Genomic DNA, 17,701 nt, shown 5'->3' with positions numbered 1-17,701 from the left:
TCTAAATTATTTATATGCCTTGACTCTTTAACTCTCACAACTACTCTGGAGCAGATGCAATTATTATTCTTGTTTTACAGAATAATACACCATAGCAAGGTGAGCCCTAGGGTCAGGTCCTCTTTAAAGTTCTGGGCCCACCTGGACAGGCGCAGTGGTTCACACCTGTAATCCCAGCACTTTGGGAGGCCGAGGAGGGCGGATCATGAGGTCAGGAGATGGAGACCATCCTGGCTAACATGGTGAAACCCCGTCTCTAGTAAAAATACAAAAAAAATTAGCCGGGCAGGGTGGCGGGCGCCTGTAGTCCCAGCTACTTGGGAGGCTGAGGCACGAGAATGGTGTGAACCCGGGAGGTGGAGCTTGCAGTGACCCAAGATGGCGCCACTGCTCTCCAGTCTGGGCGACAGAGGGAGACTCCATCTCAAAAAAAAAAAAAAAGTTTTGGGCCCACCTACTATTGTCTCACTATTCAGTGAACACTCCAAATCAAGCATCAATGTAAAGGGCCTTCAGTGACACCAGAAGGCATGTCTAGGACACAGAAAAAGGAAAAAAAAAAATACCTAATGTTGACTAACTAGTCCCCATGTGCCATGCTCTATGCAAGGTATTTCCTTGTATTTCCTATGCTGGAATAATTATTGATTTCTCTTTTGGCCAATTAAAAAGATGAACTATGAGTACATATTGAAATTATCTAACTTCTCCTGTCTCCAAGGACGAAACAATATGTAACTGGAGAAAGACACTAATTAATAACCAAAATTTAACATGAACTCCGGCCAACTTGAACTGCTCTGTTTAAAGGCACACTGGAATAAATAAAGAAACTTCAAAGCAAATGCCCTGTTTTAGTTTGAATGTTTTATTGAGTACATGGGGAGCACTCCTTGGCCAAAAATAAGGGTGGTTAATGAGGAAAAATTGGTGTTTCCAGTGAGTTGGTTTGTTTCTAAGATATGGCTGTCCATTGAAAGATAACTACATTCACAGAGAAGACAGAATAATGATCTGTGTCTGAGCCTCGCAGTCTTGAACAAAACAAAACTGGTTTTGTAAACTGTCTGGGATCAGCTGAATGTATCCTCACCCAAATACCTTCTGTGATAATACACACACATTTGCCTTCTTCTATTCCCAAAACAATTTAAATATAAATTGAAAAGGAAGACATTTCTATGTTTTAAGTTTCTTGCCGACTATATAAGTGCAGCCCTTACCTTTTAAGGTGAGGTACAGGACCCAAAAGACTCTGCCTTGTATTTCTAGGCTCTACCATAATTGCCTTTTCATGGCCACCATTCTGAAAATGATGACCCTCCCTGGGAAAGACCTGCTGGGTTCCTTGCTAGTGCTAGACCCAGGGCAAAGGCAAAGTCCACCATTTCTGTGCATATTTTCTGGCACCAACGGTGACATTTCTGAGAGAGTCCAACTCTAGTTATTTAGGGATTAAGAAGGGAAGCCTGTGCTTACCTGCAAATGCTGTGAGTTGTCAGCCATGCTGTCTTCTCGCCTGCGCGCTTCTTCTAGTAACTGAGCATTTTTCTTCTTTTCCAACTGTTGATTGTGCTTGAGGTTGGCCACCTTCTTATTCTGATCTTTCATATGCCTGAGAAAAGTCAGCACAGCTTGGTTAAATTCTACCACTGGAAGATCATATGTTATCACAAATAGATTCAGGAAGTACTAAGCATAGGCTATCTGGATAAGGGCTCGGGAAAAAGATGATACTTCTGAATAATCCATTCATTCAACTACAAATATGTATTGAGCATCCACTTAATACCAGGTCCCAGGACGGCACTGGGGCTGCAGTGGCAAATGGGGCAGGTATAATCTTCACTCTCATGGAGCTTAGAGGCCAGTGGGCAAGATGGACAAGTACCAAGGAAACACAACTTAGGTTTCTTAACGTTGAAGGAAACAAATAGCATGCTGTGAGAGACAGTGATGTGCATGTGTGGACAGGTGGTGGAGTGGAAGGAGATGACTTTAGATGCTGTGGCCAGGGAAAGCCTCCCTAGCAAAGTGAGACGGTGAGTGAGACTAGAAGGAGCTAAACAAGAGAAACACCAGTGGCAGAGCTCCCAAGTAGAGAGAACAATGCGTGTAATTTCCGAGACAGGAAAGAAGAAACTGGAAGGCTGCAGTGAGGCTAATCCAGGGAAGGGTGGATGTGGGTGAGAGATGGGACTGCACAGGTAGGTAGGGCCCAGGCTCATAGGGCCTCTGGTCCATGATATGACATTTATTTTCTTCTAATTGGTTGCTGTTCTAATTATTATTATTATTCTTTTGGATCATGTTCTTATTCTGAGATCATAATCCATTACTTTGATTTTAAAATAACAATTACGAGGCTCCAATCAAATACATTGTCATCACTTAGCTCAAACACAATAACAGTTTGGCTAATCATAATGTTAAATAAAGCTCTGGGGCTTGGAGTAAAAGTTCTTCATGAATCTACAGGATGTCAAAGTGCAAAATCATAAAGTGACCAAGTAAGTAAAAGACTAAAGATAAAGAATGGGTTCAAGAAAACAACAATGGGAATTATAAGCTTAATGTGTACTATTGCACCACCAGTATTTAGCAAAACATTCCACAGATTTAGGCAACCATGTCCACAGCAGCTGTCATAAATCTAATCCAACACATGAGGAGGTAGGAGGGCTGTATGGAGGGCTCGGGAGCATTGACACAAGAGGACGGAGGAGCAGCAGAATCATTTGGGGTCCTTTTGGATCCCTTTCCCCCATACCACAGCATTGCCAGGTCAACCACTGTTACTGAGCCCTGACTCAGTAAAAAAACATACTGAGAATCACTGCTCTTTTGAAAATGTAAACAAGATGAGAACTAGACGATAAACAGCAAACGTGAAATTGAAACAATTAAAATCAAAGGAAAACTGCTCTCCACAAGAAACTCTTATTTCTAGTCCTCATAAATTATGTATCTCCCTACTCTCTCCCATTCCAAGCAGATGAAGCACAAGAGCATTGTTTAGTTAGTAGAATAATATTATCTAGCACTAACAGTGTACTCCCTGCTAATAAAAATAGTCCGAGGGTGCAGTGGCTCATGCCTGTAGTCCCAGCTACTCAGAAGTCTGAGGCAGGAGGATCGCTTCAGCCAGGAGTTAGAGTCCACCCTGTGCAACATAGCGAGGCCCCATCTCTAAAACACACACACACACACACACACACACTATATATATATATATATATATATATATATATATATATATATATTCTGAACTTATATATTCTGAACACTTTGGCTTCTTATGAACATTTACACTAACTGAAGCCATGATTTAAATATTATTGGTAGCACTTATTAAAAGGACATAAAGTATGATAGAATAACCATCTCCTTAGTCTTTGAGTTGCATTAATTTTTGTCCAATATTTCTCCATTTTTACCTGATACAGCAACATATACACGTGAAGCCACCAAGTCAAACTTGCATGCTAATCCACTTTGAGGAAATTATCTTTTGGTTAGTATAAAGATGTTAAGAATGACCTCTTGCTTTCTAATTGAACGAGGACACAGTATTTCCAAAGCCCATGCTAACCTAAGGCAGGCACATTTTCCAGTTCCTTAGGAAATAAGGCCAGAGCTCAGTAACAGGATGTTATGGAGAGGTCAGGATGATTAGTGTGATTGTTTAATTAGAGGGTACTTTTAAAAAGAAATAATCTTATTACTTTAGAATACAGTGTTAAATAGAACCAACTGCTAAAAGTCCTCCTGCCCCAAGTGTGGATGACAAATACAGATTATTATTACAAACATCATTTGCACAGTGAAAGAGCTCCCACAAAGTTCTTGGAGCAGTCTGAACACAGCGACCTTACTTTCAGGGATACTGAAATGTTTTTTCAATCCCAAAGAAAACAGCAAATTCTAAACCCACGTGTCCCTTAAAGCTTTCCTGAATTAAGAAAGAGTGGCGGCCGGGCACGGTGGCTCACACCTGTAATCCCAGCACTTTGGGAGGCCGAGGTGGGCAGATCATGAGGTTGGGAGATCGAGACCATCCTGGCTAACACAGTGAAACCCAATCTCTACTAAAAATACAAACAAACAAACAAAAAAATAGCCAGGCATGGTGGCAGGCACCTGTAGTCCCAGGTACTCGGGAGGCTGAGGCAGGAGAATGGCGTGAACCCAGGAGGCAGAGGTTGCAGTGAGCTGAGATCGCACCACTGCACTCCAGCCTGGGTGAGAGTGAAACTCCATCTCAAAAAAAAAAAAAAAAATGAGTGGCTGAGAAAAATGGGGTACTCTAGTTTTGACATTAGGATGGAGGCCTACCTCCAGCCATTCCTTTAAACACTCCCTTATTTAAGACACCAGTGACTGAAAATGGAAAGTTGGGTTTTGAATGGCACTGCTTAGGATTTGCGCCAATTAGAGAGATGCAGGGGAAGGTGGATGAGAACAATCATCTTGTCTTTGTTCACAAAACTGTCAATAGCTACATATAGTGTCCACACTCTCCTGAAGTAGTTCCACAGTTTTCACAGATATTTCTAGCAGTTGAAGCCTTTCTTTTACTTAATGGTTACTTGAAAGTCAAAAGGGAAAAGAAGGATTTCTCTGGCACAGGCAGGAAAAAAGCAAGAAGTGGGGTGGAACAGGTGAGCAGAGCCTCACTACCAGATAACCCCTCTCTCAAGTGTTTCTCAGGGAAGCCCTAAGGCTACCTGAAACACATGTTAAAATGGCAATTTATAAGGGAGACAGGCAGAGGAGACATGAAATTTAAAAATACTAGATCTCTTAGAGAAGAGAAAATGCCCTCACAGATGCTCAGTGAAAAAATGACCACAGTGATTTTTGCTAGCAACAACTTCAGCATTTGTAAGAATAAAATCTATAAGTGATCTATCAGTCTCCACATCTTCCCCTACCTGCAGAAGTACACCCACACTGACTGAATCAAAGTGCTTAATTCAGTACAGCTTTCAAATGTCTCCACAATCTAGACGGTAAGGCCCCTGGTCGTGGAGACTGCAATGCCTTCTTACTATCCTGCCCCAGAAGCAACTATCATTCTTTGCCAAACCCCCAACCACTTGGCAAGGTTCTGCCAGAGACTGACTTGCTCCATTATTTAAAAAAAAAAAAAAAAAAAAGTTTCTTTGGGGCAAATTTTTTCTCCAGGAAGAAAAAAAAAACAGCATTACGAATATATGCAAAATGCAAATCTTAAAAAGAAAAAAACAATTGTGGTAAAAGAAGCATTTGGAAAATATAGTGGTAAGGTTAGTTTTCAATGTTTAATTTAAATTTACCAGTTTCATAAATCAAGGGATGTCACTATTCAAAATTCAGTTGCCATCAAGGAATTTGCATTAAATTAAAAATTTCCAACAGGTTCAAGGTCAACAATGACTTCCATATTAAGAAAGCATGTCAGAGAGAACAGAATCCTGCCATTTTCACTAGAATCATCTGTCAAATTCCAAGAATAAAGTGTTCTCTAACTTGCTGGTGAGAACGTGTCAGACTCTGAGACCTCTAGAATTACACAGCTAGGAGTGCAGGATAGGAGATGCATATGTTTGTCCAAGGCCGTATGCATATTTGCAAAACAAGGAGAAAATCAAAACTTCCATTAAAATCTCAATAGAAACAAAAAGATGCCACTTTTTTACCCATCTGCTTTCAAAATCTTTTAAAGATTGGTAATATTCATTGTTGGAAAGAACGCAGGAATCTAGCTCTCTCATATTGGTCAGGAGGAGTATAATTAACAAAAGTATTTTTGGAAATCAATTTGGCAATTTCCACCAAAGCATGCCTTCCTTTTGCCCAAGTAAACCCTTCTTCTAGTAAAACAGCCTACAAAAGTGCTTGCACATGTGCACAAATATATATATAGATAATATTATATATATACTAACATTTCCATTACAACTGTAAAAGTAAAAATTTGAAAATTGCCTAATCATCCATCAGAAGGAAATTGAAGAAATTAACCATATTCATAATATAAAATCAGGCTCGCTAAAAAGATTAAGGCAAAATGAAGTATGGACATGGAAAAGCCTTCAGGATATATTGTTACTCAAAAAAGCAGGTAGCAGAAATGTAAATAATACATATAGTCTGATCTTATTTATGTTAAAATAAGAATGCCTATTTGGATGTGTATAGACACACATGCATATAAATGGAAACTCCTGGAAAGTCCACACCAGTCTATAAAAACAGTGTTCATAACTGAAGAAGGGAATAGGTTTGGGAGGAAATGGGATCTTCAACTTATACTGTATGCGGGTGTGTTTTTGTGTGTAAGTGGGGTATAAATACATACATGAAGATGCACAAATATTAAGTGTACAAGTCAAAGGTTTTTGACAAATCAAAATATAGGGAATTGCCATCACCCTGCCTCATGGCCCTTCCCTCTTCCCAGAAGTGATCACTATTCTAATTTTTATTTATATGGATTTCTTTTGTTTGCTCTTGAACTTTATATACATGGAATCATATGGTACATAACCTTTTGTATCTGTCATCTTTTGCTTAGCATAAAGGTTTGAGATTTATTATTCATATTGTTGTTTGTATTATAGTTCATTGCTTATTGCTGAGTACTATTCCATTATATGAATACACTATAATTTGATTAGCTATTTCCTTGTTAATGGATATTTGGGCTGTTTCATTTTCTTTTACTGTTAAGAATAAAGTTGCAATGAACATTCTTTTTGTGGACATATGCATTCACTTCTCTTGGACAAATAAGTAGATGCATGTTTAACTGCAACTGTAAAATGGTGCAATCCCGTGAAAGACTATTTCTCAGCCATATGAATCATCTAGGGACAGCAATGGCCAAACCTTGGAAGCAGACTGCCTGGGCTCCCATCAGAAGTCTGCCATTTCTAGCTGTGTGGCCGTGGGCAAGCTTCTTAACCTTTGTGCCTCAGCTTCCTCACATATACAATGAAAACAATAACTGTATCTAACTCATAGGGTGATTGTGAGGGGTTGATGAGTTAGTACTGGTAAAATGTTTAGAACAGACCGCAGCATGTTCACTCTTTCACTCTTAGCTTACAGTAAGAAGAATGTAATCATGTCTTGTGCAATATTGTGCACACATATTTAGTGTCTTGTTACCCATTTCAGAACAGCAAGTATTCCAAATACCTCAAACAATGGACTTTGGAATGCATTATTGAATGCTTTATGTCACACATTTAGCTCCCACTTACACTCTCCTTAATAATGAGATGAGTTACATTCCTAGCAGGTTATCCTAATGGAAGCATTTCAGGAAGCTCATGACAGCCACAGGTAAGTAAGCTGGGATCCTGAAATGACTGCTCAAGTAGATGGGCCACACACACACAATGGAAGCTGACAATGCACATTGCATGCAGAATTTCCAATAATAGAAGCTTTAACTTGTAACCACTGAGATAATTCCATTTTTTTTTTTTGAAGCTTGTAAATACCATTCAGTACTCCAGCAAAGCTATAAATTTTAGGAAGCCTTCATAAATATTCTAAGAATTTTTTTTGTATAGCGAGCATAAATGTGCTAAATGTCATGAGCATGATATCCTTTCCAGGAAGAGAAAGGATCTGGACTGCTGTGGCAACTTGAACCTAACTCTCCTCCCAGCAAAGAGCCAGAAGCCAGAGCAAGGTCTGAAGACTTAGCTCCAGGATAAGCCAGATCTCGTGGACTTTTGCACCTTGTGGCAGCCTCTCAAGAACAGCTCGGCTGTTTGGCTACTAGTTTTGATCATGGTCAACTGCATAAGTCCTTGTCAAAGCCATGCAGCAGGATGCCCAAGCCTACATCCCCACATTTTCCATCTTGGCTTCCCTCCTTGCTTTATTCTTCCTCCTCTCCCTACCGATGGTCCTTGCTCCCCTGAGGTGAGTACCATTGCGCATTGTGTCTTCCACCTCCTCTGTGATGCTTGGGGCTACACAAGGGCCCAGAGACAAAGCCACCCTCAGTTAAATCTCACAACGCCAACATACTTAAAAAAGACATCATTTGTCATTTACCAGGCCAGCAGGACACACCAAGAACCTGATAACGTAGCATAAGATAGCTAAAAAAAAGGTGTCAAAGGGAGTGTCCACATTTGAAAACTTGAGAAGTAGAACGTACTGGAGGGAAAGACAATTTTAGCCTCTACCTTGTAGCATCAGGCCCCACTAGCAAAACCCTCCTTCAGGAAGATGTTCCTATTCTTTGCTCAGCCTGATAAAATGGTTGAATCATATGTGACCAAGGGGGCCAAGAGGCAGTGCAGTAAGATGCCCAAGATCAAGGACTTTGTTGCCAGGTCAGCTGCATTCTTATTGCAGTGGCATCCCTTACCTAGTCTGTAACCCTGGTCAAGTTATCTCATTAGGGGATGGGGACATTAAACGATTTAATAAACCTAAGGCTCTTAAAATAGTTCCTGGCACATAGTGAGTGCTTTATAAATAACAGTGTCAATGGGGAAAGGATTCCCTATTTAATAAATGGTGCTGGGAAAACTGGCTAGCCATATGTAGAAAGCTGAAACTGGATCCCTTCCTTACACCTTATACAAAAATTAATTCAAGATGGATTAAAGACTTACATGTTAGACCTAAAACCATAAAAACCCTAGAAGAAAACCTAGGCAATACCATTCAGGACTTAGGCGTGGGCAAGGACTTCATGTCTAAAACACCAAAAGCAATGGCAACAAAAGCCAAAATTGACAAATGGGATCTAATTAAACTGAAGAGCTTCTGCACAGCAAAAGAAACTACCATCAGAGTGAACAGGCAACCCACAGAATGGGAGAAAATTTTTGCAACCTACTCATCTGACAAAGGGCTAATATCCAGAATCTACAATGAACTCAAACAAATTTACAAGAAAAAAAACAAACAACCCCATCAAAAAGTGGGTGAAGGACATGAACAGATACTTCTCAAAAGAAGACATTTATGCAGCCAAAAAACACATGAAAAAATGCTCATCATCACTGGCCATCAGAGAAATGCAAATCAAAACCACAGTGAGATACCATCTCACACCAGTTAGAATGGCCATCATTAAAAAGTCAGGAAACAACAGGTGCTGGAGAGGATGTGGAGAAATAGGAACACTTTTACACTGTTGGTGGGACTGTAAACTAGTTCAACCATTGTGGAAGTCAGTGTGGCGATTCCTCAGGGATCTAGAGCTAGAAATACCATTTGACCCAGCCATCCCATTACTGGGTATATACCGAAAGGACTATAAATCATGCTGCTATAAAGACACATGCACACGTATGTTTATTGCGGCACTATTCACAATAGCAAAGACTTGGAACCAACCCAAATGTCCAACAACGATAGACTGGATTAAGAAAATGTGGCACATATACACCATGGAATACTATGCAGCCATAAAAAAATGATGACTTCATGTCCTTTATAGGGACATGGATGAAACTGGAAAACATCATTCTCAGTAAACTATCACAAGGACAAAAAACCAAACACCGCATGTTCTCACTCATAGGTGGGAATTGAACAATGAGAACTCATGGACACAGGAAGGGGAACATCACACTCCGGGGACTGTTGTGGGGTGGGGGGAGGGGGGAGGGACAGCATTAGGAGATATACCTAATGCTAAATGACGAGTTAATGGGTGCAGCAAAACAACATGGCACATGGATACATATGTAACAAACCTGCACATTGTGCACATGTACCCTAAAACCTAAAGTATAATAATAAATAAATAAATAAATAAATAACAGTGTCACAGGATCCTTAGGGTGTTCCTCCACCAGCTGGAAACCCCTGTAGCCGGCCACACCCCTGCTTGGGTTTTGCTTGAGCCCACAAGCAAAGTGGGTTCATTCAACCCACTCGACCCAGCAGGCTGTGCTCGGCTCACACTACCACCTCAGATCCCATGCCTGACAAGGGCAAGCCAGGCATGGAGTGATGAGGGGTGTGTGAGCAAGCATGGGGTCTGACTACTACGCACAGCCAGGTGTGCCAGCTAGTGCGGGGAGGGGGGGCAGCTCCAGGCACCGGCTCCGTGTGAGGCTGCAGGTGGACCAGGTGTACCACAAGCGACTTCCACTGTGAGCACCAGGAAACGCGGTGGTACCTGGAAGCTTGGAGACACCAGGTACCGCAGAGCCTCAGAGAGGGTGTCACAGCCCTGGCTCCAGGAGACCCTAGGTCTGGGCTTCCCAAAGAGCCACAGCTGTTCTCTCCTTCTCACTGCCCACTATATGGTGAGTTGGGGGTGTGTTTCAGTCCTATTTCTGTTCAGCTCTTTCTGTCCCACCATTCAGTGGGTCTTAAGTTCTTGTCCCACTTCCAGGAAGAATGAAGTACATGGACAACTGGAGGGTGAGCAAGGTAGAGAGGAGCTTCACTGAGTGACAGAACAGCTCTCAGGAGACCCGAAATGGGTAGCTCCTTTCTGCAGGCAGGTCATCCCAATGAGTGTTCAGCTGTCAGCAGAGAGGAAACTTGTGGTGGGTAGCTCCTATCCGCAGGCAGGTTGTCCTGAAGAGTCGAGGAGATCTGAAGCAGGTAGCTCCTTCCCACAGCTGGTAGTCCCAACATCTGTGTGAATCTGGATGAGTCCAGGGTTTTCATGGGCTCAGAAGGGAGAAAGTACATGCTGATTGTTCCACGGGCGGCCATGGGCAGGGAGGCATCATAAGTTCTCACTCTGGGCTTCAGACTCCACCCAGAACAGGCAGCCCAGCCCCCAGGCTTCAGTCTGTCCCTGGCTTGAAGGTAGGGCTTCACCAGGGATCTGTCCCTTTCTGCCCAGAAACCTGTCTGCCTCCCGCTGCCATCAACATGCCATCCACAGTGCCCAGGATATTCATGTAGAGGGGTGCCCAGGCCCATGCCAAGCCATCCTTAGCACCCCTGGCCTCCCACCTGTGCTCGTCAGCACCCAAAGTCCAGAGGGGGCCAAGGTAGCAGGAAGCTGGAGCGTCAGTGCTGCCCTGAGCGTGTGCACACCTGGCCAAGTTGCAGCAGCGCCCAGGCTTGGCCACAACTTTGCTCCACACAGGAGCAGGCACCAGGAGTGGGAAGAGGACAGGGAGCAGGAACAGGCACTTCTGAGACTGTGGGCACTGGGGGCTTCCTGGCCCCTGAGAACGCAGGGATGCATGGGTCCAGAGCCACAGCTGGGAAGCTGCAGCTGTGCCCAGGAGCATGGAGCTTCTGCTCTGCCAACTCAGTAGGGGGCAGGGCTCCGGCCTGTTCTTGGATCCCACTGGACCCACAGAGCATGCAACCCCAGCCTTGCCTCCCCACTGCAGCCAGTATCTTTGCAGCAGCCACTCCAGACAGTCTACTGCAACCATCAAGAGCCTGATCCCCCTCCCCCAACCCTCTTCTAGAGCACTTATCTACTTCCCCACTACACTCACCATTGACTTTCCCACCCAAGCCAAGAAAACCTTGGGAGCAACCTTAGCAGGTGACACAGCAGAAGGTCACAATTAGCAAAAGAAGGGTTTATTTTCCTTGTAGATATTTCACTCTGGCGGAGGTTCTGAAGGGCTGATTCCTTCTAACATTCTCCTATATTCTGACCCTGAAACCTCCCCCAAATATGGATGTAACACCACCTCAAATGTAAACGGAACCCAGTGCCTGAAAGCCAATGCTAAGAAATGACAGAGCCTATTCAGGAAGACCCCAGGGATGGAGAGCAGAGAGATCCTGGGTGACTGCAGATGCCCTCCTACCCCTCCTGATGGACTTGGTAGGATTGGCATGAGCCCACAGGAAACTCCAAGGGAAAAGGCAAGCCAACTTTCTCATCCTCCTCAGAACTCAATGTTGAACCCACAGGCATCTAATAATAAGATGCTCTTCCTTGCGAGCAGACCACACACAGATGTCAGGGCCACATGATTAACTAATGAGCCTGGCTCTGATTTACTATTTACCAAACAAATTTCTTATCACTTGGCCTCCCATCTAGGTCTGGTGAGCCAGAGAGCACAGGGTGGTCATGTAGGTCTGAGAATAGTGGCCCTGGGATGGTTATTTTTCACATTGTTAAGCATTAAATATGTTGTCACAGTACATCCCTCTCACTGTAGACTGGACTATATACTCCGGATTCCTGGCCCACATGGTCAAAGCTGGTGGCAGATGCACTTCCAGGAGGGTTCAAAGCAGGGTTCCTCTGCCATCTGCACCCGCATGAAAATATCCCCTGCTTCAGTATGTTGTGGCTCCACATATCCACCTGGTGCCTCAAAGCCCTGCCCAGAGCCAATAGCACAGGAGCGCAAAGAGGGAAACATTGACCCTGCTTCCATGAGAGCTGAAGCCACCATCACATTTTGCCTGGACCACAGGTCTCTTCTCTCCTCCCTGGTCTCCCTGCTTCCACTCTTGCTTCTCTTTTCATCCATTCTCCATCCAACAGCAAGATTGGGTGTTTCGAAGTAAGTCAGATCATGCACTTGTTGGCATACAATCCTCCAACGGCTTCCCTTTCCCAAAGAATAAAATTGCACACCAGTGAACTTTGCTGGCCAGTCTCATCCCACACCATTCTCACCGTTAGCCCCAGAATCAGGAATTCAGTCTCCTTTCAGTTGCAATAACACAGCAGCTCCTTCCCACTGGAAGGTATAGGCACAGGCTATTTTCCCTGTCTGGGATTCCTCTCCACAGCCACCACTCCTCCCACAGCTGACTTTTACCCTTTAAGTCTCAGTTGAAGTAATGCCTCCTCAGAAGGCCCTTTTCTGGGCATCAAATGCAAGGATGCCCCTCCTACCACTGAGAATCTCTGACAGCACCCCATGCACTTGTTTCACAGCACTCGGCCAATTTCTAAGCATATATTTATTTGCATTTTGAATTCCTTATGGACTATTCCACCATCAGACAAGCAGGAGTCCATCCCCAGGATATTCACTGGAGTGAAGTAATGAGTCCTACCTATGTCCTCTCTGGCCCAAGCTACTATCATCTCCAAGTTGGACGAGGATGCTGGCTCCAATTGTCCACCGAATCCACTCTCTGCTGAGCAGCAGAAAGTATACAAATAGATTATATCTTCCTCCCTCAAAAAACTTTTCATTGGATCTCCACTGCCTGTAAAAACATCCATGTGTTGGCCAGGCATGGTGGCTTATGCCTGTAATCCTAGCACTTTGGGAGGCCGAGGGGAGTGGATCACCTGAGGTCAGGAGTTCGAGACAAGCCTGGCCAACATGGCAAAACCCCATGTCTATTCAAAATACAAAAAGTAGCCAGGTGTGGTGGCAGGCACCTATAATCCCAGCTACTCAGGAGGCTGAGCTTCTCTGCTGGAGCGGAGGTTGCAGTGAGCCAAGATCATGCCACTTCACTCCAGCCTGAGGGAAAGAACAAAACTTTGTCTCAAAAAAAAAAAAATCCATATGTCTTCACACTGACTTCTACCAGATCTAACTCCTAGTGTGCAAGTCTTATCGCACCCTACTCCCCCAAGCTACGCTGGCCTTCCATTTGCACTCTGACATGCCAAGCCCTACGGTCCTCTGCGGCTCTGAACAAGCAGTTTCCTCTTCTAGAAACTGTCTACCTCACCCCCACCCCGCCCCTTCCTTCATCACTGATAACTCATATTTATTTTTTCACCCCAGTATAAGCGTGATATCCTCTGGAAGCTGTCTTGGCCTATCAAGAAACTTAGGTCCTCCTGTTACTAACTCCCAAATCACACCATGCCTGTCTTGCCATGAACTCACCACACTTCTGCTCCTTTTCTGTCTTCCTTGTTCTGCTGTAGGCACCCTCTGTACCGTGATCACACCTACCTTCTTGTCTTCTCTACACTAAGGGTCTAGCACAATGCCTAGTGCATTGCCACCAACAGATTTCTGCTGGTGACAATTTAATTTATTTCTGGAACTGACCCTCACTTTGGTCAATGGATGAAACAAGTTCCCCTTTTTTGCCACATGCTTTATGTGAATTCTTAAAATTATTTAGGAATGTGCATCTAGGGATTTATATGAATTAAGTTTGCTCTCTTACATCTGTTTTCAGACAGGCACTTTCTATTAAAAAAAACTCAATTTCATAAAACGATTGTCAATTCCTCACCAATGAAATGATACCCAGTCAAAAATAAATAAATAAATAAAGCCACAAAAAACCTGGACTGATTCTTCACATTGACTTCTACCAGATCTAACCCCTACCATCCAAGTCTTATCTTGTCCTCCACCCCCCAAGCCACACTGGCCTTCCATTTGCACCCTGACATGCCAAGTCCTACTGTCCTCAGGGTAGTAGGTGATGGTGAATACTAGTGAGTATTATTAGCTGGTGCTAACAATGACAACCTAGAGTTATCATTCCTAGAAAGCTAATTTTCAAAATTAAACTGGAAATCTAAGAGGCTGAGGTCAAAAAAGAAAAAAAAAAGCCTGAGTAACTCTTTCTGAATTTAATTTGTATTCAACAGATGATTTTTAAAATCTACATAGTTCACAGCAGACTGATGGCTTGTTCTCATTTATGCTGCTGAGAAAGCCTTTCGAAGGTCTGGAAAAGTGGTCAGCAATCTTTTTCTGTAAGTGGCCAGATAGTAAATATCTTAGACTTCACAGGCCATATGGCCTCTGTCAAAACTACTTAACTTTGCCTCTACTTTCTCATGTAGTACAAAAGTAGCCACAGACAATATATATACTAATATATACACTAACAATATAAACATTAATATATACACTGTGTTCCAATAAAACTGTATTTGCAAGAACAAGTAGCAGGGTCAGATTTGGCCTGTGGGCCAGAATTTGCTGAACCCTGGTCTAGAACATGAGACCAGGGTTATATAATCATCTCAGCAGCAAATGCTCATATTACTTACTCCGTGACATCACATGATGTGCTCTAGGCACTTTACATATATTAACTTACTTAATTCTTGCAAAGGCCTTACTAGGTAGGTCCTATTTGTTTACTCCTTTTACAGATGAGGGAACTGTCGAAAGTTACAGAGCTAGTGAATATCAGAGCCAAGATTCTCAATCATTCTGGCTCCAGAGACTATCTCCAACTCTTAACCTCTGTGCTATGCCAACCAACTGTGCAGAATGTTGCAGAGTTCCTTCCCACCACTGTCCCACTTTCCCTTCCCCAAAGCAACCCTACAAAGCTCTATGGAGCACAAATGGGAAATCTCAGGATACTATGTCTGTTCTGTAGTTCAGCCACTTCAAGACACACCACTCCAAACTTCACAGGATGCCCCTGGCCAGTAGCTTGGTTGACTATTAGAGAACTAGATACAGATGAGGTCATTATTTGGGAACATTAGCTTTCCACCAGAAGGGCTTCAGGATGGAAGGTGAGAGCTCAGAAGCTTAAACGCCACAGGGCAGCAACAGTTATTGAAATGAGGACTCAGCAATGAAGCAGAACACAAAACCAACAAGGGAGCACTGCAATTTCCCTGTTAATTTCCATTCTCTGAACCCATTAATCTCAAGGTGATCACCTTTTTGAAAAAATTATAAGGTTTTATGGATGGATATAGCCCCACAAGCAGAAATTTGTATTGTATTTCACATCCTGGAACCTAAGTGTATCATAATGAGTTTGATTCTTCTTCCTGTGCAGACAGATTAAATCTGAGACAAAGAGTTTGGAGATAACAAAATAAGTGAAGATAAAAACAGAAGCTCAACAAAACATTCCCTTTTTGTAAGAGAAGGACAAAAGGGCCAGGACCATACAGATACTAGGTAACAGGTCTGAGGATAGAGCTTCAGGACCAAAGGGGCAAACCCAAGACAGGGCAAGACATAAGATGAAAACTCCCGTCCTCTTCCCACCTCATGTCTCCTCTTTGCACATTATTTACCTCTTTTCAAAGTAAAAAATGGAATCTGAACACTTTGAAAACAAAACATTCATTTAATTGCCACAATTCCATGGAGTACTGTATCATTCTAAAAGCCTACAACTCCACTGTTAGACACAGGCACATTAGGGCCAATTTGGTAGGGTGTCAGTTGTATTTACAGTTTGGAGCCATATAAAAACATATGGAAACTGTGAAAATTGACCCCCCAGGGGCTAATGCTGGAGGAAACCAACATTCCACAGTCTGGCCAGAGGTTGAGGGCGATTTGCCCAGACAATATACAGCCAAGGCAGCCTATAAGCACAAGGGGCACTTCGTGTATGCAAGACCTACTTTTACTGCATCCAATCTGAAATTGGGCTGCAGTGGTCCAGACATAAAATAAAACAGAGGTATAAGAAGATAAAAATCTTATATGATGATTTTCCAAATTAGAGTATGGAAGTAATGTGTTGGAGTTTATATTATTTGCTATCAGAAATCAATTTTAAAACATTGTTAAGTAATAAAAGCATCTTCCACTTTTAAATGTTGGATCATGCATCAGATGCTGTGCTAAACACTGTAAAACTATAATCTCAGTTAAATGAAACAACATCTTTACATGGAGGGCACTTTATCCCCATTTTACAGATGAAGAAGCAGAGGCTTAGAGAGGTTATATAATATGCCCAACATCATATACTTAAAAAGTTAGGGATGCAGAATTTGAACTATTGTTTTGATGATGCCAAAGATCGTGGCATCTATCATGCTATATAAAAATAATAAAATACTATCGTACATTACTGAGACCTTTGCTACAAAAGAGAATGGAACATACTAACTAGGCCTAGACATTCCCTTTTGAAAGCTACAATCTTTTTTTTTTCTATGAGGTAGGCAAAGCACCGGCTGCAATAAAGCAAGTTATACACTCTTTAGGATCTGGTCCATCTGAGGTGTGGCTTATTGGATCAACCCAAAAATAATTTAGACCAGCACTGAATTAGATTTCTGTTGGTGCATAACAAATTCCTACAAACTTAGCAGCCTAAAACCACATTTATTTATTATCTCACAGCTTCTGTGGGTCAGAAGTCCAGGCACAGCTTAGCTGGTCCCTCTGTTCATGGTCTTACCAGGCTGAAATCAGGGTGTCAGCCAGACTGCAATTCTCATCTGTAGGCTTAACTGGGGAATAATGTGCTTCCAAGCTCATTCAGGTTGTTGGCAGGATTCCTTTCCTTGCAGTTCTATGCCTGAGCTTCCCAGCTTTTAACTGGCTATTAGCTAGAGACTGGAGGCTTCTCTCAGGTCTGAAAGGCCACCCAAAGTTCCTTGCCATGTGGCCTTCTACCTAAGCAGTTCATAACATGCCCGTTTGATTCTTTGAGGCTAGCAGGAGAATCTCCAGTCTGCTGAGATGAAGTTTCATATAATATAACATAATCATGGCAGTGGTACTCCATCACCTTTGCCATATGATATACCCTATTTAAGGGAATGGCAACCATCACCTTTGCCATATTCTATCAGTAGATGCAAGTCACAAGACCTGCCCACACTCAAGTGGAGGAAATTATACAAGGGTGTGAAAACCAGGGGTTGGAGATCATGGGACCACGTCAGAATCCTGTCTCTCATATGCAACATCCAACAGAACTTTTTGCAATTATGGAAATCTTCTACTTCTGCGCTATCCAATAGACTAGCCATGAGCCACATGTGGCTACTGGACACTTAAAATGCAGCCCATGCAACTGTCAAAGTGATTTTTAAATATTATCTAATTTTAACTAATTTAAATTTAAGTAGTCTCAT

At 42.7% G+C, this 17,701-nt stretch overlaps 1 protein-coding gene across 7 annotated transcripts in view; it reads right to left on the bottom strand.

Annotated features, from left to right (window-relative positions):
• Positions 1–17,701, bottom strand: part of ERC2 (ELKS/RAB6-interacting/CAST family member 2) — a 980,330-nt gene that overhangs the window by 447,413 nt on the left and 515,216 nt on the right. For all 7 annotated transcript variants that reach the window (XM_063645317.1, XM_063645323.1, XM_063645319.1 and 4 more), the window contains one exon: positions 1,480–1,615. In XM_063645317.1, coding sequence (XP_063501387.1) covers positions 1,480–1,615 — 136 coding nt within the window. The remainder of the gene's footprint in view (positions 1–1,479; positions 1,616–17,701) is intronic.

The sequence above is a fragment of the Symphalangus syndactylus genome, chromosome 1 (genome assembly GCF_028878055.3).
Source record: "Symphalangus syndactylus isolate Jambi chromosome 1, NHGRI_mSymSyn1-v2.1_pri, whole genome shotgun sequence".
NCBI lineage: Eukaryota > Metazoa > Chordata > Mammalia > Primates > Hylobatidae > Symphalangus > Symphalangus syndactylus.
This window is presented reverse-complemented; position numbering and strand designations above follow the sequence as displayed.